This window comes from Lepidochelys olivacea, assembly GCF_965140295.1.
Source record: "Lepidochelys olivacea isolate rLepOli2 genome assembly, chromosome: 5".
NCBI lineage: Eukaryota > Metazoa > Chordata > Testudines > Cheloniidae > Lepidochelys > Lepidochelys olivacea.
In genome coordinates, this window is record NC_140415.1 from 111733657 (window position 1) to 111756611 (window position 22955).

General features: G+C 43.5%; 1 protein-coding gene across 2 annotated transcripts in view; it reads left to right on the plus strand.

Moving 5' to 3' along the window:
• Nucleotides 1-22955, plus strand: part of SH3GL2 (SH3 domain containing GRB2 like 2, endophilin A1) — a 152653-nt gene that overhangs the window by 104546 nt on the left and 25152 nt on the right. For both annotated transcript variants that reach the window (XM_084628749.1, XM_084628750.1), the window contains exons 2-3: nt 14254-14322; nt 18275-18347. In XM_084628749.1, coding sequence (XP_084484875.1) covers nt 14254-14322; nt 18275-18347 — 142 coding nt within the window. The remainder of the gene's footprint in view (nt 1-14253; nt 14323-18274; nt 18348-22955) is intronic.

Consider the following 22955-nt stretch of genomic DNA (forward strand, 5'->3'; position numbering starts at 1 on the left):
CTATAGTAGTGCCTACAGGCCTTGACGTAGACTGAAGCCTAATCATAGAGGATTAGATTTGGAAGAGACCTCAGGAGGTCATCTGGTCCAAACCCCTGCTCAATTGTGCTAGGTGTTGTGCATACACACGGTAAAAGACAATTACTGCCTAGAAGGACTTTCATTGTAATGGTCAAGCCAGAGAAGGAGTAGGGGAAAGGAAGTAAACTGCTGCCTGCTTCCTCATCGCTCGTGTAGCAGCCCCAGCACATCCAGCGTACAAGTAGTCAGAGCCTTATCTCACATCACATATCAACCAGGAGTGGCAAGAACAGGTCACCCCTGAAGCACGAGAGGCTGATAAGCCTAGGCAGAGAAGCACCAGTAAACCTACCCATAACAAGTGTTTATTGACTGTCTGGTTGCCTGAGAGTTCATATAAGCAGCATTATTCTCTTTACCTCTGGTGGTGTGTGTGTGTGTGTGTGTTTTGGTTTTTTTTAAAGGTGTTCCCTAATTTAAATGATGAGTCTCTTGGTCTTTCATGACTCCTGTTAATTGGATAGCAGGGCAAGTGTGAATGGATAGGTGGCAGACTTTATTTTCAGATGTCTGAGACCAGACGACCATAATCAAAAGGCAGAGCACAATTGACTTCTCGTTCTCTTCCCAGCTCATGCCCACTCCCTCTCATGAAAGGGAACTAGTGTGCCCCATGCTTCACACAGAAGAAGTAGCATGAAAATATCAGTTCCTCAGAGTTTGGGGGCCTGTTTTAATAGACAGAAATCACATTTCTGGTCTTTACCAACAAGAGGACTCTGATGTTTAAAGAATGTGGCAGGTACTGTGCATACACACAGTAAAAAGCCTCTGTCCCAAAGAGTGTACAGTCTGAATAGAGAAGACAGAGAAAAAAGTATTATTTTTCGCTTTTTATAATGGGAGGCACAGAGACAGTCAGTGACTTGCAGAAGGTCATACCAGGAGCCTGTGGCAAACCAGGATCGGAACCCAGAGCTCCAAATGATTACCAGCTCTGTGCCTTAAGACTTACCTACCTTCCTCCTGTTTCCCCAACTCTATAGTGGGCACAATGGTGTTTAACATGGGTGAAATATGAATTATATTGCACAGGTTAGATATTATTTATGTCAACATCTGAGCCCCATTTCCTGCACTCTGTTTTGAAAAGCTATATACATACTTATATATTTACATTTGGCTGTGTACATCTTAAATCCTGTATAGTTTTTATTTTTGCTGTTATTGATACAGATTTCAATGACTATATTAGGAGCCTAGTGCATCATGCACAGAATTTAGCAACATGTTATTTTGGCAATACAGAATACAAAAGTGGAAGTGGCTCCCTATTATTAACAGAGGTAATAATGGAGATTGGCCAGGTAGGCAAATAATCACTTCTGTTAACAATGGGGAGCTGCTTGCATTTTCGGATTCCATAGTGCCATCAACCCTTTGCGCTAAATTCTAAGGACTAGTATGAGGAGTAAATAATATCTGCCTGTGCAATATAATTCAAATTTCACCAATCATAGAATATCAGGGTTGGAAGGGACCTCAGGAGGTCATCTAGTCCAACCCCCTGAAACCTACGTTTGCCTAGGTTAGAGTTGGGGAAACTGGAGAGAAGGTAGGCAAGTCACTAAGGAGCAGATCTTCAGATCCTATCATTATCACTGGAATTGGCATAAATAATTTCTGACATACTGACATTTCAAATATCTTAATGTCCACATGCAAAATTGTATAAATTAATACAATGTCTACATCCTAATTAATTCCCTCTCTCTGTCACCTTTTGTCAAGTCCGAAACTAGTGCAATGTCGCCAGCTCCCATGATTTTGTGGTAAGTCTTGGCTAGTTGGTTTGTTCCAGCTTGTACAGCGTATGAGGCTCTCAGATTTCATTTAAGAAAATGTTAGTAATACTGCTTTGCACATATGGTAAATAGGCCCTGATCCTGCACCAGAGAAGTCAATGAAAGTTTTGCCATTGACTTCTATGGGACAGGATCAGGCCCATAGCACCTTTCTTCTGAGAATATGAAGTCACTTTACAAAGAGTAAGGGCCCAATTTTGCTACCTTTCTATTAAGTAGAACTGTACTCTGTAAATACTCCAGTTGGAATAAATGAGTAACCGTAGCAGAATTTGGCTCTGGATAACTAAGCTGCCTTGTTACTCTGGTGAACTGAGGGCTTGTCTTCACATGCAGAGCTACAGCTGTGCCGCTGTAGCACTTAAGTGAAGACTCTTCTATGCAGATGGGAGAGCTTCTCCCATTGGCGTAGTTAATCCACCTCCCTGAGAGGCAGTAGCTATGTTGACGGGAGAAGCTCTCCCATTGACATAGTGCTGTCTACACTGAGGGTTAGATCAGTATAAATACATTGCTCTGGGCTGTGGATTTTTACACCACGGAGCAGCATAGTTATACTGATATAGGTCTGTAGTGTAGACCTGGCCTCAGATACAAGTCAAACGGAGTAAGTGGTCTACACTACAAAGAGAGATCAATGTAAGCAGCCTTGCTTCGACCCAACTCTGTAAGTATCTATGCTAAAATTTCACTCCCACCAACATAACTTGACCACTACACTGACTTAATAACCTCCCTCTCCCCACAAGTGGCGTAGAGTCAATGTCAATGTAGTTAGGTTGACATAGCATCAGTGTAGACACTGTGTTGCTTACATCAACAGTTGCAGGCTTTCAGAAGCCAGCCTACCATGTTCCACACTGACCATTCAATCTGTGCAAGCGTTCCTGGTGAGGATGTGCACCGCCGACACACGGAACGAAGTATAGATATTCACAAGTGCTGTAATTACTTTGGTGGCTGTATGCCATTGTAAGTTAGGTCTATTTAATTTTATCGTGATTTGACAAAAGCTATACAGAGCCACAGCACAAAGTACAAAACTCAGTGGCAAAACTGGGACCTGAGTTTGAGAACCGCCGATGCCTTGATTTGACCACTTGATGTAGTACACTGTTCCTTTTTAGTATTGTCTTAAAAATGAGTTTTCTGTGTAGGAATTCTAGACAGGCAATAAATGCATTCTGTGGTTTCCTATAATGCTGTGAAGAGAAATTCATTTTAAATGTTTAATCAAATGCCAACTACCTTGATAAGCTGCCAGCAGTGAAACCTCTGTGTTCCTTGGTACATCAGCAGCCTGCAGTCAGCGTTGTGACGGATGCTAGGGCTTTCTGCCTTTCGGTGACCTTTCAGTCCCAGATAATCTGAGATCTTCTCTAGATTTGAACTTCACTAGGACAGCTCAGTTCTGGCAAAGAATCTTCCATACATTTTAAACTGATCGCATTCTTGTATGACTCTTATTCCTCTCTGGCTCAGCTTAATTGCCTTCAGAAACTAAGTCAAACACAGTGTTCTAAAACAAGTAACCATATAAGAGACAGAATCAAGACTAGCAGTCTAACCTAATTATGCAGGGGAAACAATCCCAACCTCCAAAATCACAAAACAGCTTCTCATGCAGATGGAATATAATATTTAATACTCCTTCATCCATATGTTTCTTCTCTGGAAACTAAGAGTTTGTTCTTATGACAAATCACGGTTCTGAAACCTAGGGAGGAATATTGAGCCTGATTTTCAAAGGCACAAATGCAGGTGCTTAATGTTTCATTGAGTAACTGTCTGCACACATGGACAGGTATGGATGTAGCTAGCCTTGTGAGCCTGCAAAGCCCCCCCCCCCTTTTTTTTCTTCCTAAATTTGGTATTGGAACTTGTAAATTTGTAACTCTCTCTCCCATTGTCCCATCAAGTGTTCTGGTTATTTTCTTACTCAGAACATTTTCTCAGTTTTTATGGAATTCTTAGAGAAATTGGCATTGACTTTCTAGGTCTCAGACTTCTTTGGCCAACTCCCACAAAGGAATCTGTGTAGTTTAAAATCCCCGGTGAATATACATTCCTGCAGAGTGCAGGATATTTACATTCCAAAATGTGGGACTAACTATTTGTAAGATTTGCTTGGGGGAGAATTATTTCCTCCTGCAATTAGGGCCTGTTATTTTGACAAGGCTTTTTCAATAGATTTTTTTCTCAAATGCAAGAAAAATTCCACACAGTACTTCAATTAAAAACTATATATCTTGATAATTGTATATTGATGAATACAAAGGTACATTTCTGATCAGGCTGACTGAAGATGAGCTTTTATGTGTGAGGTTGCTATCCACGTCAGATGATGATTTAATACTAATACAGTAGAACCTCTGCGTTATGAATACTTCAGGAATGGAGGTTGTTCGTAACTCCAAAATGTTTGTAGCTCTGAACAAAACATTATGGTTGACCTTTTAAAAGTTTACAACTGAACATTGACTTAATACAACTTTGAAACTTTACTATGCAGAAGAAAAATGCTGGTTTTCCGTTATTTTTTATTCATTTACGTTTAGCAATACTGTATTTGCTTTTTTTTTCATTGGCTCTGCTGCTGCCTGATTGCATACTTCCGGTTCCAAATGTGGTGTGTGATTGGTCAGTTTGTAACTCTGGTATTTGTAACTCTGAGGTTCTACTGTAACTATATTCTCATGCATACCTTCCTGAGCTGTGACTATTACTCCCAGCATGTAGCTGTGATTCTGTTTTTTGTATACTACTACTTTAAAAGTAAAATGTCTGACTGATGGGGACAGGGTCTGTGAGAGGATTCATGAGAAGTTTTTTTGAGTGGGAGAGAGACTTCGCTTTTTCTTTCATGGAAATTTTGCATTTCTTCTTCTTTTGTTCTTTCATTTTGATCTGAAATCATCCCTCTGGACTGGAAGCAAATACATTTTGCATTGTTTGGGTATGACAAACATAAAAAAGATGAGGATCCATTTTCTAACTCTGCTTCTGTTTTTGCTTGCGCCAGTGTAATTCTGGAGTAATTCCATTGAAGATAGTGGGGATTTAAAGGTTATAATCCATGGAGGTGAGATCAGGCCAGGCTCTGTAGAATAGCTTTCTCATGCACTCAGCCGGGGGTGGAGTGTACTTTCATTGTCCATGTCATTTTTTAGTTTGAGTAAAAAAAAAAACATGAATACCATCCCTTCCATGTCTTACCTGCATGTTTTTGTACTGGCCCTTTTTTCAACTACAGGGTACTGGCACAATTTAAGATGAAAGTGGAAAGATTGTACATGAGCCTGCGAAGCCAGTTGATTTAATTGGCATAATATTTTCAAAGGACATTAACTGGCTTTGGCTAACCGAATCAAATGGATTTATAAGGCTGTATAAAAGAGAACCAACTTATGGTGATGTTGTATTCTTATACGCTGGTAAAACAATATGGAGAATATAACCAGGAAAAGGGCAGTTAGTGAATTTACACTTTCAAAGAAACCGCTTTCCCTCTTTTTTTCTTGAGTGCCCTAAGATAGGTGTGTAATTCACTCTTAGTGGCTGAGATCCTCAGTTGTTGTAAAAGGGCTCATTTACATCAACAGATGCAAATCCCTCCAGTTAGATTTTTGAAAACTAGATCTGTGTCCTTATAGCAGCCTCATTGTTCTCTTTTTTTATTAAAAAAAACTCATCTAGATTTGTGCATTCAAGTGAATTGTAAGAAAGGCTAATATAGGCAAGCATCCCATATTTAATTTTTTATATATTCTAACTCTTCGTGATGCGTCCTGCTAATAAAAAAAAAACACATTGTAAATAAGACGTTTTCATTTCCCTTCAGCAAGCCAGTGTTCCTATGGAATCAGTCTCACATATGCAACGCCTACAATCAGGGATGCTTACAGTATGTGATGTTATAGTCTTTGCGAATTCTGTGTAGCATAGTTGTACAGAACAGTTTTGAATTACTTTGTGAAATGATAATGGCTATAGTATGGGCTCTGCTTGTGGAGAAAATGTGCTGTCACTATCCTTCATCCATAGCACCCATTGCAGTTGGCAAACAAGTGTCAGAGCAGGTTATCAAAAACACAGTTGCAAGTTAAAAGTATAGGGCCCAAATCCGATCTCACTACAACTATGATCTGGTGCGTAGTTCCACTGACTTCAGTGGGGTTACTGTTGATTTATGTTTATGTTCAGATCCGAATTGGGCCTTGGGACACCCTTTTGTTGCAGTAGTTCTTCTTTGAGTGCTTGCTCATGTCAATTCCATTTTAGGTGTGTGTGTGCCCACGTGCACTGTGGTCAGAGACTTTTGCCTTAGCGGTATCCACACTGGAGGGCCACGCTCATGCCGCAGTGTATCAGGCACTGCCAGCCCTATGCCCTCTCAGTTCTTTCTTACCACCTGTGACGGTTAGTTGGAACTCCTGATCTTGCTTAGCAAGAGCATTAGCAGTTTGTCACTGTTCAGATCATTCTCCTTTGTTGTTCAGTCAGTGATTTAGTTAGTTGTAGTTTAGTAGTTAGATATATTTATAGAGAGCAATCATATCTCCCCTCAGCCTTCTTTTGGTTAGGCTAAACAAGCCAAGCTCCTTGAGTCTCCTTTCATAAGACAGGTTTTCCATTTCTCAGATCATCCAAGTAGCCCTTCTCTGTACCTGTTCTAGTTTGAATTCATCCTTCTTAAACATGGGAGACTAGAACTGCGCACAGTATTCCAGGTGAGGTCTCACCAGTGCCTTGTATAACGGTACTCAAACCTCCTTATCTCTACTGGAAATACCTCGCCTAATGCATCCCAAGACCACATTAGCTTTTTTCACAGTCAAATCACACTGGCGGCTCATAGTCATCCTGTGGTCAACCAATACTCCAAGGTCCTTCTCCTCCTCCATTACTTCTAATTGATATGTCCCCAGCTTATAACTAAAATTCTTATTAATCCCTAAATGCATGACCTCACACTTCTCACTATTAAATTTCATCCTATTACTATTACTCCAGTTTACAAGGTCATCCAGATCTTCCTGTATGACATCCCTGTCTGTCTCTAAATTGGCAATACCTCCCAGCTTTGTATCATCCGCAAACTTTATGAGCACACTCCCACTTTTTGTGCCAAGATCAGTAATAAAAAGATTGGTCCCAAAACCGATCTCTGAGGAATTCCACTGGTAACCTCCCTCCAGCCTGACAGTTCACTTTTCAGTATGACCCACTGTAGTCTCCCTGTTAACCAATTCCTTATCCATCTTTCAATTTTCATATTGATCCCCATCTTTTCCAATTTAACTAATAATTCCCCATGTGGCACAGTATCAAACGCCTTACTGAAATCTAGGTAAATTAGATCCATTGTGTTTCCTTTGTCTAAAAAATCTGTTACTTTCTCAAAGAAGGAGATCAGGTTGGTTTGGCACAATCTACCTTTTGTAAAACCATGTTGTATTTTGTCCCATTTACCATTGACCTCAATGTCCTTAATTACTTTCTCCTTCAAAATTTTTTCCAAGACTTGCAAATGTCTTACAGATGTCAAACTAACAGGCCTGTAGTTACCTGGATTACCTTTTTTTTCCTTTCTTAAAAATAGGAACTATGTCAGTAATTCTCCACTCATTCAGCACAACCCCTGAGTTTACAGATTCATTAAAAATTCTTGCTAATGGGCTTGCCATTTCGTGTGCCAATTCCTTTAATATTCTTGGATGAAGATTATCTGAGCCCCCCGATTTAGTCCCATTAAGTGGTTCGAGTTTCGCTTCTACCTTAGATATAGTAACATCTACCTCCATATTGTCATTCCCATTTGTCATGCTACCATTATCCCTAAGACCCTCATTAGCCTTATTAAAGACTGAGGCAAAGTATTTGTTTAGATATTGGGCCACGCCTAGATTATCTTAACCTCCACTCCATCCTCACTGTTTAGCGGTCCCACTTCTTTCTTTGTTTTCTTCTTATTTATATGGCTATAGAACCTTTTACTATTGGTTTTAATTCCCTTTGCAAGGTCCAACTCTACTTGACTTTTAGCCTGTCTCACTTTATCCCTACATATTCTGGCCTCAATAAGGTAGCTTTCCTTTCTGATCCCTCCCATCTTCCACTCCCTGTATGCTTTCTGCTTTTTCTTAATCACCTCTCTGAGATGCTTGCTCATCCAGCTTGGTCTACATTTCCTGCCTATGAATTTTTCCCCTTTCTTGGGATGCAGGCTTCCGATAGCTTCTGCAGTTTTGACTTAAAGTAATCCCAGGCCTCCTCTGCCTTTAGATCCATAAATTCTTCAGTCCAATCCACTTCCCTAACTAATTTCCTTAATTTTTGAAAGTCAGCCCTTTTGAAATCAAAAACCCTAGTCAGATTTATTTTTGTTTATCCTTCCATTCAGTTTGCACTGAATTAGCTCATGATCACTTGAACCAAGATTGTCCCCTACAACCATTTCTTCTATGAGGTCCTCACTACACACCAAAACTAAATCTAAAATGGCATCCCCTCTAGTCGGTTCAGCAGCTACTTGATGAAGGACTCCATCAGCTATCGCATCTAGGAAAATCTGAGCCCTATTATTATTACTAGCACTCGTCCTCCAGTCTATATCTGGGAAGTTTAAAGTCTCCTATGATCACGCAGTTTCCATTAGTATTTACTTCATTAAAGAGGGCTCTATCCATATCAAAATTAGATTCCAGCGGTCTATAGCACACCCCAAGCACTATCACAGGGGAGGCTCGAGTAGTTTTCTTCCTCAATGTGATTTTTGCCTAGATGGACTCTGTTTTATCCATTCCATCGCTTCTTATTTCTTTACATTCTACCTCATCATTGATCTACAATGCTACTCCACCACCTGTACCTTTATTTCTGTCTTTCCTAAACAGCATATGCCCTTCAATACCTGTAGTCCAGTCATGACTACTATTCCACCATGTTTCTGTTATCCCTATACTATCCGTTTTCACTTCCTGCACCAGTAGCTCTAATTCCTCCATTTTATTACCTAGGTTCCTCGCATTGGTATACAAAATCTTAATTTTTGCTGTTTGGCCTCGCTCACATTCTGTACCTGATTAGACATGGTCATTCTACAGCCAGTATGACCAATTAGACTGGTATCCACACTGCCCTTCCTCCTTATGTCCATTCTCCTACCCACAGCTGTATCCTTTCTTACTTTGTTTTCTTTCCTCTCAATGCTAAAATCTGGCATGGAGATTACCTGGACATCTCCCAACCCCCCCCCCCCCCCCCAAATTTCTAGTTTAAAGCTCTCTTAATCAGTTGTGCCAGCCTCCATCCTAGAAGTCTATTTCCTTCCTTACTCAGATGAAGTCCATCCTGAGAGAACTGTCCTCTGTCCATGAACACCTCCCTGTGGCCATACATCCCAAAGCCCTCCTTATAGCACCACTGCCTAAGCCATCTGTATAGTCATAATCTTGTCACAACTTTGTTGCCCTTCTCTAGGAACAGGCAGAATCCCACTAAAGATCACCTGAGCCTCGATTTCCTTAAGCATCTTGCCCAGTCTAGCATAGTCCCCCTTTATACGTTCCAGCGAGAATCTAGCCATATCATTTGTTCCCACATGAAGGATAAGTAGGGGATTCTTTCCCGCTCCCTTTAGGATCCTTTTCAACTTCAGGTCTACATCCTGTATCTTAGCACCTGGAAGACAGCACACCCTTCTATTCTCTGGATCAGCTCTGGTTACAGGCCTGTCTATTCTTCTCAGTAAAGAGTCCCCGATCACGTAGACCTGCCTTTTCCTGATGACTGTGCTATTCTCCAGTCTAGCCCCTGTTCCCTCTGGCTGCAAATTCTTTCCATTCCTATTCTCCCTTATAATCCTCTTCAACCCATCCTGTATCCTCCTGGGACTCATATTTGGTGTCGTCTCCATTGACTCTTCCCCCTAAGGGGCCGGTCCTCAGATCAGGTGCAGAGGCATCTCAATCTGGACTGTTCCACCTGTGACAATAATAATAATAAACAAAAAAAAGTTGACCCTCACCCCAGTGCAATGTAGAGAATTCATTTGGGCTGTACTTGACACCACTCGAGCCAAAGCCTTCCTCCCCAAGACTCTGTTCCAGGCCATGGTGGACCTCATCTTGTTTCTGCGTGCCCAACCACTCACCACTGCCCACACCTGCCTGAGACTGTTGGGTCACATGGCAGCATGCACTTACATGATCCGGCATGTGTGACTCTGCCTCAGGCCCCTACAGGTGTGGCTGGCATCATCCAGCACAGTCCCCAACCAGCACAATATGGACCAGGTGATCAGGATTCCAGATAGCGTACTGTCTTTTACCTGGTGGAAAAAGATCCTACACTGGCACTGGAGGGAGTCCCATTCACTCCCCCAGTCTTGTCGGTGACTCTTGTCTCTGATGCTTCAGACCTGGGTTGGGGAGCACACTCAGGCGATCTCAGTACTCATGGTCATCAATCCCTGCACCTCAACATCAGGGAACTCAGGGTGATTCACCTAGCCTGCCAAGCCTTTTGGCCTCATATACAAGGCAAGGTGGTTCAACATTTAATGGACAACACAGCCACGATCTTCTATATCAACAAGCGGGGGAAGCCAGGTCGTCTGTCCTACGTCAGGAAGTGCTCCGGCTCTGGGATTTCTGCCTGCAGCATGACATCCATCTCATGGCCGCTCACCTCCCGGGGGCCAGGAAAGCTTGGGCGGAAAGCCTCAGCAGGACATTCTCCTCATGAGTGGTCCCTTCACCCGGAGGTGGTCAGTTCTATCTTCCGCAGGTGGGGAACTCCCCAGGAGGACCTATTTGCATCTAGGCAGAACAGAAAATGCCACATCTTCTGTTCGTTCCAGGGCAGTGACAGGAGATCCCTGTCAGATGCTTTCCTGCTTCTGTGGTTGGGGGCTCTGATGTACACCTTCCCTCCAGTGCCATGCTGCCCAGGGTCCTCCTGAAGATCAAGCAGGACAGGACAAAGGTCATCCTCATAGCGCTAGTGTGGCCGCACCAAGACTGGTTCAGCATGCTGCTGGAACTCTTTGTGGCAAAACCCTATCACAGATGGTGCTCAGGGCAGACCTGTTGTCCCAGAACCATGGCAGTCTTCTGCACCTCTTCATCTGACGGCTTGGCTGCTGCACGGCTAAATGCACAAGAACGGCAAGTCCTGTTGGGCAGTAAAAAGTCCTCCACCAGGGGCACCTACCTGACCAAATGGAAGAAATTCACCTGCTGGATGGTGAATAAGGGGGTCTGTCCCAAGCAAGCCCCATTTCAGGTGATTCTAGACTACCGTATGCACCTCAAGCTTCAGGGCTTGTTGCTCTCATCCATCAAGGTCCATCTAGTGGCCATCTTGGCCTTCTATCTACCACTTGAAGGCAGATCACTTTTCTCTCAGGATACCACAGCCAGATTCCTCAAGGGTCTGGAGCACCTCTACCTGCACGTCAGGGATCCTGTTCCTCCATGGGACTTGAATCTGGTGCTATCACGGCTCATGGGTCCCTCCTTTGAGCTTTTGGCTTCCTGCTCTCTCCTTCTCCTCTCCTGGAAGGTCGCATTCCTGCTTGCGGTAACATCGACCTTCTGGATAGCCAAGATTCAGGTGCTCACCTCAAAGCCACCTTACATGATTTTCTACAAGGACAGGTCCAGCTAAGACCTCATCTGGCCTTCCTTCCTAAGGTGGTCTCTCAGTTTCATTTGAGCCAAGACATTTACTTACTGGTCTTCTTTCCAAAGCTTCATTAATCAGAGGAGGAGCGCAGGCTACATGCCCTGAACATCAGGAGGGCTCTGGCCTTGTACATTGAAAGGACCAAGCCATTCCATAAGTTGATGCAATTATTCATTGCTGTGGCCGACAGGATGAAAGGTCACCCTGTTTCCACTCAGAGAATTTCCTCCTGGATCACTGCCTGCATTCATTTTTGCTATGATCAAGCAAAGGTGCCGCTCCCCGGTGATCGTCACCACCCACTTTATCAGGGTGCAGGCATCTTTGGCAGCCTTTTTGGCCCAAGTGCCTATCCAGGACATATGTAGGGTGGCCACCTGGTCGTCGGTCCATACCTTTACATCCCACTATGCACTGACCCAGCAGGTTCCAATCACTGCAAGCCACCAAACGATGAACTCCGAGCCCACCTCCATAGCTACTGCTTGTGAGTCACCTAGAATGGAATCGACATGAGCAAGCACTCGAAGAAAAAACGGTTACCTACTTTTTCGTAACTGTTCTTCAAGATGTGTTGCTCGTGTCCGTTCCATTACCTGCCCTCCCGCCCCTCTGTCAGAGTTGTCGGCAAGAAGGAATTGAGAGGGTATAGGGTCGGTGTGCCTGATATACCAAGGCATGAGCACGGCACTCCAGAGTGCGTCACAGCCGGCCCTAAGGATACTGCTAAGGCAGAAGTCTCAGACAACCGTGCACGTGGACGCGCACACACCTAGAATGGAATGGACATGAGAAATACATCTCGAACAACAGTTACGAAAAGGTAGGTAACCGTTTTTTCTTATTTGAGTGCTTGTTCATGTCGATTCAATAGTGCAGACCACACAGATTCATCTGCATTCAGAGTAGCAGCAGGAGTGTGTCTGAATGGAAGCTTTTCAGCTCTGCCCATCCAGTCTTTATTGGGGAAATGAGATAAGTAAAGTGCTTCCTCTCTCTTTCTTTCTTTTTTTTTTTTTGGTGGAAGCCACCTAGTATTGGTGCATGATTAACACAACTGAATGAATCTGTACTAGTCAGGTTTTGGCTACTACTCAATGAGGAGCTGACGACAATAAACCAAGAGAAGCTACAACTGTTTCCTATTTGGTAGGTAATGTTGTGTGTGCAATGGCTCTGCATTAGTAAGTACTCAAGTGTGGGTACCTTGCAGCACTGCTGATTTACAAGAATGAATGAACTTGATGAGATTAATCACATTTCTGTATCTTGTTCACCATAGGCAAGTATAGAAAGGGGGACTTGTTCCCCCCTCTAATGAAACAGTAAAATGCCAGACTGCACTTCCCCTGAGGTCTCCCTCTGCTTTGTGCCAAGCTAGCCAAAAAGTAAACAGAGTGGTTGAAACCAAGTGGAAACACACGTGTTATTCTGACTTCATTTACACCTGTGTAACAGGAGTAACATTATTGAATTCAGTAGTTACACTTGTTTCTTACCAGTATAAGAGAGATCAGAATCAGACTCATAGAAGAATATGTACAATTAAATGATGTACAGTATAATGAATCGCAAATTACAGTAAAAACTGAAAATAGTGTGTAATTTAGTGTGACAAATGCAGACACAGTGTATGATGAGAACAGGCAGTGGGCCAAATCCATCTAATTGACTTCTGTGACACCAGTCATAAATTTAGCCCGTTGTTACAAACAGTGCTATTACAGTGAGTTTCCTACAGATTCATTGGTGACTGGTGCTGTATAACAGTCACCAGTACAATCCATTATCATTCGTATTGTTGACGAGAAAGGGAAACTCCATTTAATGTGTTCCAACATGAATCAGGAAAATGAAAGGATATCACAAAATCATTTCCAAATCATCTCCACACTGAGCATTTTGTGAGAAATGAAGACTTGTCAAAGCTATGTCACCGGAGTTCACTTTATTCCTTATTTCAACTGAAATTTCATCAAGTTTAATATTTTTATACATATCTCATATGACCACCACTGCTTTCTGATATAATTGTTTGTTCATGTAATTACTACAAGCCCATGCATGGTATGAGAATGATTTTCTATGGATGTTTCTTTTATGTAGGGAAAAATTGGGATGTAAATTTGATTTCTAATGATATGAGGCTGAGTTCTGGCTTGAGCCATGTATGCATCTGAAGGTCAGGAGGGAGCATCCCTGTCCAGGGGGAGTGTGCAACTCATCCTAACAAGCTGTGTGGCTGTTTGCCCCTTCAAGTAGCTAGAGTGCTTATAGGGGATTGTGAGGCTGATTCTGCTCAGAGGTGATGGATATGGTCCTTTTAGTTCAAGCAGTAAAGACTTGTTCTTTGAGATCCTGGGTTCATCCCCCCAAGATGTAAACGAGTAGAGCCCCAATCCTGCAAAGACTTCTTTCACGCACCATGTGTAATCCCATTGACAGTAATGTAGGATTGAGGCCTAAGAGAATAGACCACAAAGCTATTTTTCACGCCTGACATAGGTCATATATTTAAACTCAGTTCTGCAGAGGTGATTGGCTGATGCATCTGGTCACACTATACCAGCTAGTTTCTTATAGGAAAATACCTTTGCACTGGAAACCAATGTATATATGAGAATTCTGGGTAGATCTTCAGTCATCTCTGATCTTACCTTTTGTTTTTAATCCACAGAAAGTCAGTGAGAAGGTTGGAGGTGCAGAAGGAACTAAGTTAGATGATGACTTCAAAGAAATGGAGAGGGTAAGTCTGAACATAAGTATTAGTTTTTTGTGTTTTGTTTTTAAATCCACCATAAAAAGATAAGTGATTTAGCAGCATGAGTCTCCTGACTTATATTCCTAAATCATTGTACAGCTGAGTTGCACTTATGGTCTGTTACCCCCTTTTATTTTCTAATAAAGAAATATAAATAACAAATATTACATGCAGAGATCAGTGATATCTGCCTCAATTTAGCCCTGAGTTAATCCACTGTAGTGGATCCCTGAAAGCAGAAAGTTTGCCTGGATGGATGAATATTCTTATGGCACAAAGATCCAACAATCCTCAGCTCATTGAGGTCAGTCAAGAAGGGCAGAGCTGGCTGAGGAAAGACTGTATCCAAGATGCTTAGGATATTTGCAGTTTCAGAGCATCCCCCCAAGCAGCCTTCACTGGGCAGAGCTCCTTTGGATCTAGAGCTGCAGTTAAGATATGCCTTCCCCCATCAGAAACTCCACGGATGCTGAAAGTGACAACAGCACCTGCCTTCCCATGGCTGTGAATCCCTCTTGGAAGAAAAGGGATTACAATACTGTGTGGGTGTATGTAATGGGGTGTCCACCCAACACAGGACTGACAGGAATTAAGATGGCCAGGTAGGCCAATTACCTCTACAGACTGCACCTGGAGGAGAGCAGGAAGCTAACTGAAAGCAGGCTTAGCTGGGCAGGAATGGGGGGGGGGCTATAAAGCCAGGTAGCTGGCAACAGACAGGGGCTGCTGCTGGGAAAGGCCAGTCACTCCCTGGGAAAAGAGAGGAGTATTTGGAGGTTTCAGAGGCATGCAGCCTGCAGTCACTTCCTGGGAAGTGGAAGCAGGGGTTGGAGTTGATACACCCAGGGACAGGAGGGGAGACGGGGGATAGGAAGCAGTCAAGGGAGGAAGCAGTGAGAATGGAAAGCCCAGAACTGCTGAGTTGAGGGTCCCTGGACCGGAACCCAGAATAGGGGGTAGGCCCAGGTTCCTCTACAAGGCACTGAGGGTGTGGCATAGACCAGTGGGGCAGTGAACTGGAATACTGCCTGGGTCACCGTGGGAGTGACAGAGGATTGAAGGACTATACCCCAGAAGGAGGGAAATGCTGAGTGACCTAGCCAGAGGGCTAAGCTGTGAAGAGCACACTGCAGTTTCTGGAATGAGAAAGGGTCAGCAGACCAGAGAGTGAGTCAGAGCGACGGTGTACAAACTGCGGAAGGAGGAGTCTGCCTCAAGAGCTAATCCCCTGAGTGACCAGGAGGAGGCTCCAGACCAGTGGTGAGTGATGCATCCCATGACAGTGTATACACACAATCTTTCATCTAGAGGGGTGAACACTCCACACCTGTATGCTTAGCTCTCCCTCTCTCTGCAAAAATGTCATCCTGAACATAGAGGAAAAGCATAAGTGGGGGCCTTTCCTTGCTCACATTACTAAACATCTGTAGAATTTATTTTGCTCCTGCTTTGCACTGAGGCAAAACATAAAAATTATCATCAAAAACAATTTTTTTAGAAGGTTCTCAGCAGTTGAGATTTATAATGAAAACTAGGACAATGCTTTAGTTAAGGGTGAGTTCCATTTTATGCTTGTGAACAGTGTGAGATTGGCACCCCCAGAGAATGAAATCTATTGTTTATCCACAGAACAGCAAAGTCATATGTACCAACCCACACCATAGTTCTTCAACTCTGACATAGAGGGACCAGCTCTAGAAGTGACCAGCTCAGTCCCCATGGCCATTCATTCAATGCTCTCTGCAAAGATTGCTGATATGGTTGCCAATTAGAGCCAAATCTAGAGGTGTTTGTTCATATGGACAGCACTCTGCTAGGAAAGGATCATCAGTGCGTATTCCATAGGTCACTGAGCTACCATGATATGCCACAGTAACTAACGTGTTATGATCTATCTGGATTGCAACACATGGTCAACAGGTGAGATTCTGTACTCCCTGATCAGCCTTCTCAGCTGTGAAGGCTCCATACAAGCATGGTGGAATTAAACATTACAAATAAGTACATTTTAAAACAAAATTGTTCACCAACTTTACCTTCCACAGAAGTGTTGTGAGGCTTAGAAATGTAAGGATGAGATTACTCTTCTTGAGAATGCTAAAGTGAGGGATTGGAGCAGAGAAAACTCCTCTCCTCTCTGTCTTCATTATCCAAGATGCTCGCTTCCAGCCCTTCAGTAAACACTGGAAATGTTCTCTCCCCTGATGCATAGTCCCTGCCTGTTTTACATGATCTGCTACCCAGCTCTTCAACACAGAGCCACTTCTGGGCTCGGTACCAGGAAGGTCTGCTACTCCCTGCTGCCCTTCGCTATTGGGAAGGAGCCAGAGCTGACAGATGATAAAGACAAGATACTATGGGAGGGAGGGCAGGCAGAGGAAGCTGTAACTAGCTCATCTCAGGTGATTTTTTTTAAAAAAATTTTAAATAAAAATGTAGTGTTGGGAGATATTTACTCTGCAGGACAGAAGATGTACTGTAGAGAAGTACAACAATGTATTTGCCTAAGTGCAGCATGCATGCACAATATGTAATAGAGAACCACAGATCTACGGAAGCAGACTCAGAGCAACATATTTCTGTTTGGGCCTGATCCTGAGAGGTGCTGCATAGCCCCTGGCAAGTGCTGACTACCTGGAACACCCAAGGAAATCAGTGGGTTTTGAGGATGCTCAGAGTCAAATACATCTGGCCCTTATGGATCAGGGATCTCAACCATTCTTTTCTTCTTGTTAAAGAAATAAATTATAAAATAAGTATTTCTTTAAACATAAACTATCGTTACACATATTTTCCCAATATAACTTTATTGAAAAGCTAATGGAGAACTTACAATTTAAAAAATGCTCCCATAACATTAAAAACAATTAAGTTTTTAAAAAGAAAATGGGTGCAAGAACAGATATCAAAAAGGTACATGAGAACTCACTGACTCCAACAATATGAGCAATTGTAACAGAGGAGTTTACTATGAACTCAATTCAAATCTATACTCTTGGAAACAAAGCCAGAGTCCCAACATAACTGACGGTGAAAGCGTGCTTGGGAGAGGTATTTTTGAGATGATTTTGAGCATGACCTATTGTTTGTTGTTTGCTGTGTTATAGGTGTATTTATAAAGTAAAAATAAATATGTTGGTAATTTGTGAATTGCTGCTGTTGTGAAAAGAAGGTGAGATTACTCAGGATAACTTACTGTTCTTATCCAAAGAGAACCTCAAAGAGCCACAAAACCCCAGGTGCATGGCAGACTTCTTACAGCAGTCAATATGTTGAGGTTATATTGACGCTTCAGGACCTTTGCACAGTAACAAACTTCTGCCATCATACAAGTGAGAACATGTCGTCTGATTCTAAAGAAGGGCAGCATGTTTTTCTGGATTTCTGTAATATGGCCTCAGTTCATCTCCAGAGGCAGATTATTCAGCTGACTGTAAAATGAGGAGGGGTATTTGATTCTGGGAAGCCTGTGCAGGGTATGATGTACTGGTGTGATAGCAGCTCACCAGTCAGGCCCTCTCAGGAGACCAACTGCAGGGAGTTACATGGTCAGACGTAGAGAAACTAGTAGTCCAGCAGTAAGGTATGGATTACAATGGCTAGCTCTCCCTTGAAGAAAAAGATCTCTTTTTTCCTTGTACCACTGCTTCGCTCTTGTTGCTGCTTAGGGTTTGGAATCTCCTTGGGAGCTGGGCCTACAAACATGTGGTTCTGCTCCAACTCAGGAGATGGCTTGTTTATGCAGTATAACCGTTCACCAGGTATGTTATCTTATAATCACCCCGCCCAGCACCACTGCTACACTTATCACTCACCTTCTCCAACAAGAATCCTCAGGGGAATAAATCTAAGAAGAAGAAAAATGAGTTTTCTTCAAAATTTCACTTTTGTCTGTCTTGTGTCTCTCCTTTTTATATTTTTCTCATTATAATTTCAGAAAGTAGACGTCACCAGCAGGGCTGTGATGGAAATAATGACCAAGACAGTAGAATATCTTCAGCCCAACCCAGGTAATGAAACTTCTAACTGAGTCGCCTTATGCTTTAAAGATGTTAACCGTTTCTTGCTTGTTCTAGTTTAGAGAATACTTTGTCAGTAGCCTTTGCCACTGTACTGCTTAACCACCCTTCTTGTAAAGGAACTCAGCTGGGACTTGTCGCTTGGTGGGGCAACACATCGCCTCACTACGCTCTCTACTGGATTGGGGAATACCCAGTCTATGGCCCAGGCCCTCAGGCTGGGTCCTGCAAGCAGTTTGATATAAGCCCAGGCCCTGGGACAGGGCAGGGCAGCAAAGAAACAGTCAAGGGCTCAGACCCTCAGGCAGAGGCTGAGCAAATAGTCAATATAAGACCAGGCTCCTAGCTTTAGCAACCAGGGGGAGACTGCCACCCGTGAGGTGGGTGGCAGGGGGGACGCAGGCCCACCCACTCCACTGCATCCCAGCCCGAGGTCCTAGCAGTGGTCGAAGACTCGCTGCTGTGCCAGTGGGGATCCTGGCCGCAACACACTGACATGGGCTCTGGCTGTGCTGCAGCCAGACTGGGGTCGGCTGCCCCCGGGCTACTTCCGGACTCCCTCTAGAGGGTACCTGGGCCTACAGGCGAGGGGTAGACTTGGCCGCTCCTCTGGGCGTCGGTCAGCATCCGGCATTGGCCGGTCCAGCCAGTCCTCGGGTCAGCCGCGGCTTACCGGGTCTCCCAAGCCGGAGCCAGGCCACGGGTATCTGGCCTCTCCGGCTGCTGTCGCCCAACTGAGCTCTGGGGTTGGGCTTTTCTACTTCCTGTCTTGCACCTTGACCTCTTGGGGGGAGGGGGGCAGGTGCAGGATCCACTGGCTCCACCCGCTTTTGTGTCTGGGGAGGTTCTTCCCTCGGTGGGGTGGTGGGGCACCACACCGCGTCACTACGCTTCTCTTGGGAACTAGTTCTTTCTGGTATATTCCAGTGGCGTATGTTTCAGTGTATTGTGTGTATGTGTCCCCTGCACATACATGTGTTGATTCTGATCTCAGTTATGCTGGTGTAAATTAGGATTAACACAAAGTTAATGGAGTTGCATTGGAGTGAACTACATTAAATGAGATCAGGTGGTGGTGATGGTTTCTCTAGTACCAAGGCCAGTTGTGCCAATAGTAGCATCAGATTATTCAGAATTACAGCCGCCCGTTTCAAATTAGAAAGTATAGTTTTCTGTCCTTCCCAGTAGCCAGCAATTAATCAATGTAGGCTACGCTGGGAGTTAAAATGTGGGTGAATAAGTGGTGTGGGGTTCTCCTGAATTTTCAGCCGAGCTTGGTGAAGTCTCTCTCATGTGACCATTCGAAGACTTCACAAAAATTACTTGCTTAATTGAGGTAATTTCCTAAAATAGGTAAAATAGAGTTGCACTCAATACATTTCAGGATGGTTTGCATAGTTGTTTAACCTTCCTGGGCAACCTCCTTTTTTAATCTGTTGTATTGGTTTCATTTCAGATGCTTTCTGCTGACTACTGCAGTGTCTGAGCATGAGATTTGATTATAATTAAATTCACTGATCCTCCACTCTCATATTATGGAACAATCTAGAAAGTAGAAACGGATGAATATTTGCATCAGGATCTTAAAAGTGAACTGAAAAGGTTTTGCTGAAAGTTTAAAAACTTGATTTTAAGAATGCAAAAAAGGAGATGCTAATCATGCCTACCTCTTGCATAAGATGTTTCATCTGTAAATCTCAAAGTGCTTTATCAAGGACTCACTATCATTATCTCCATTTTATAGATAGGAACGTAGGCTTAGAAAGTGATTGCTGAGAGTCCTACAATGATGATAAAGCTGGGACTAGAACCCATGTAACCTGAGTTATAGTCTAGTGCTACCCACTGAGTGAGTGTTACTTTAAAGTATAACTGTCACTGTATTTTAATAAAATTACCCTTTCCAAAAAGAACCTGAGACTCCTACCTTGTGAGTGGCATCAGAAATACTATATGTGAGGGAAATCAAGATAGGGCTTTAGAATGGGAAAGTTATTTCAAGCCTGGGTTGACAGAGAAACCTGGAATGATACAGTTCTAAATTTTTCATTGTCTAGGGGATGTCTACACATGGATTAAACAAACCCCGTTCTGGCCTAGGTCTGCGGACTCAGGCTCATGGGGCTCAGACTCCAGGGCTGAAAAACTACTGTGTAGATATTTGGGCTTGGACTGGAGCCCAAGTTCTGGGACACTACGAGGATGGAGGGTCCCAGAGCTTGGGCTCCATCCAATATCTATGCGGCAATTTTTAGCCCCAGAACCTGAGTTAGCTGGCCTGGGCCAGTTGTGGCCATGCCACAGGTCTTTTGTTCCTGTGAAAAGGTACCATTACAGCCTGATCCAGAGCCCACTGAGGTCCGTAGAAAGACTTCCATTGAGATCAAAGGGTTTTATCTTGGGCCCTTAGCAAGGCAGCAAATATTTTAGGGTAATTTTTTGTTCATCTTCAGCACTCAATACATTTGTGAGCAATGGCTACATATTGTTTTATCAACATTTGGAATCTTGGAGATTTAAAACAAATTTGAAAAGCCAAACCCTTTGAACTTTACCATTAAATCAATCCATCTAACTCTTCCTTTTCTTTCAAGACTGAATAATCCTAATTTTTGCCTCTCCCATCATATGTAAACCCTACTGTACTTCACATAAACCATCTTTGTTGCTCTTATCTGACTGTTTTCCATCTGTTATGGCTCAGATTTGCAAAGGAACCAAAGGGACTTCAGCACCCTATTCCCATTGAAATTTGATGGGGTTCTGAGCACTGGGAGAGGGAGATGCCTGCAGGAGACTTGAAGGTGGGGTAGGCTTGCCAGACAAGCTAACCAGAGACATCTGGCAAGGGGAGGGAACCACAAGCAGCTGGTTCCTTATAAGAGAGCTGAAGCAGTTGCTTGAGGGAGCTGACTCTGTAAGTCTACAGGGGAGTTAGTGGCAAGCTGAAACCCAGGTGAATCACCCCCTTAAAACTCATTGAAAAAAGGGAAAAGGCTAGATGAAGGAACCCTTTCACTCACCAGGCTCTGCGGTAAGAGCTATGCCTTGGCCTCTGAATTCTACTTTTGAGTTGTTATCTGAATAAACCTAAGCCCCTATAAGGGTGGTAATTGGACAAGCAAGTGTGTAGGGTCTCTGTAAAAGGGCATGGAAGAGGGAGAATAAAGGCAGAACAGAGACACCCAGCCACAAGATGGGACATGGGGGCAGGCATCTCATCCACACATACCTAATTCACCGAGGCTTCTTTGAAAATTCCAGCCAAGATGTTTCTTAAATTCAGGTGAACATAGCAGTGTCAAAAAAGTGTTCCATTGCTGCTATAATGCCTTCAAACAAATTGCATTTTTTAACAGACCTCACACATCCAGTTTCCTTTTCTAACTGCCACTGCACTCTGAGCAGATATCTCTATTGAGCTACCTGGGATAAGCCAAACTGTTCACGGGGATAGTCAAAGTATTTCCATTAGGCTTCATAACTCTTAAACATTTTACATTAGAGGCTCCCATCAGATCATACACAGCTACAGCAGTCTCTCAGTAACACCAATGACTTACTATGAGAAGAACTTGGCCAAGCCAGTACATGTGAAAAGTTTGGCTGTTTTTTGTCAACGTGAGTTACCTTACACTTATCCAAGTTCAATTTAGTCTGGAAAGCTGTTGCTTAGCTTTCAGTGGGTTGTCTTAAAGGATATATAAATACCAGACAGGAATAAAATCGGAAGGAAGCCTTGAGAGAAAAGGTGGTCCACCGGTTAAAGCCGTAGCCTGGTACTTGGGACACTTGGGTACCAACCACTGCTTTGCCACAGACTTCCTGTGTGATCCTGGGCAAGTCATTTAGCCTTTCTGGGTATGTATACACAGACTTAAACACCTGTGGCTGCCCCAGGTCAGCTGACTCAGGGTCATTGGACCGGGGCTGTAAAATTGCTGTATAGACATTCAGGCTCAGGCTGGAGCCCTGTGAGGGGGGTGGGTCCCAGAGCTCAGGCTCCAGCCCAAGCCTGAATGACCACACAGCAATTTTTAGCCCCACAAGTCTGAGCGAGCTCACCTGGTCCACCCACAGCTGTAGCACAGGTCTTTTATTCCAGTGTAGATGTAGTCTTTGCACCTCTGTTCCCTAACTAGTGCGCCAAGACCTGTTCGTTCTATCTTAGATCCTTATGTGCCCCCATTGCCATCTTATCTGAGCACCTCATCATCGTTAATGTATGCATCTTTCTACAACATCCTGTAAGGTATGGAAGTGCTATAAGCCCCATTTGATAAGCATGGCATTGAGACCCAGAGTGCCTAAGTGACTTGCCCAAAGTCATGGAGAAAGTCTGTGGTGGAGCAGGGACTTGGGGGACCTGGGTTCAAGTCCTAGAGTGCCCTAGCCATCAGACTACCCTTCCACTCTCTTATTACCCTGCTAAAAAGATTGCATTGTGGAAGAACCTAGAGGCTGATTCTGATCTTGTATACATCAGTTGTAACTCCACTGAAATCACCATGGAGTAACTATGAAGTCAGTTGCAGTAGTATAAAACCAGTTTGTGTGACATAAGACTCAGTCCCTGGGTCTTGTTGCTTTCATTTGAAT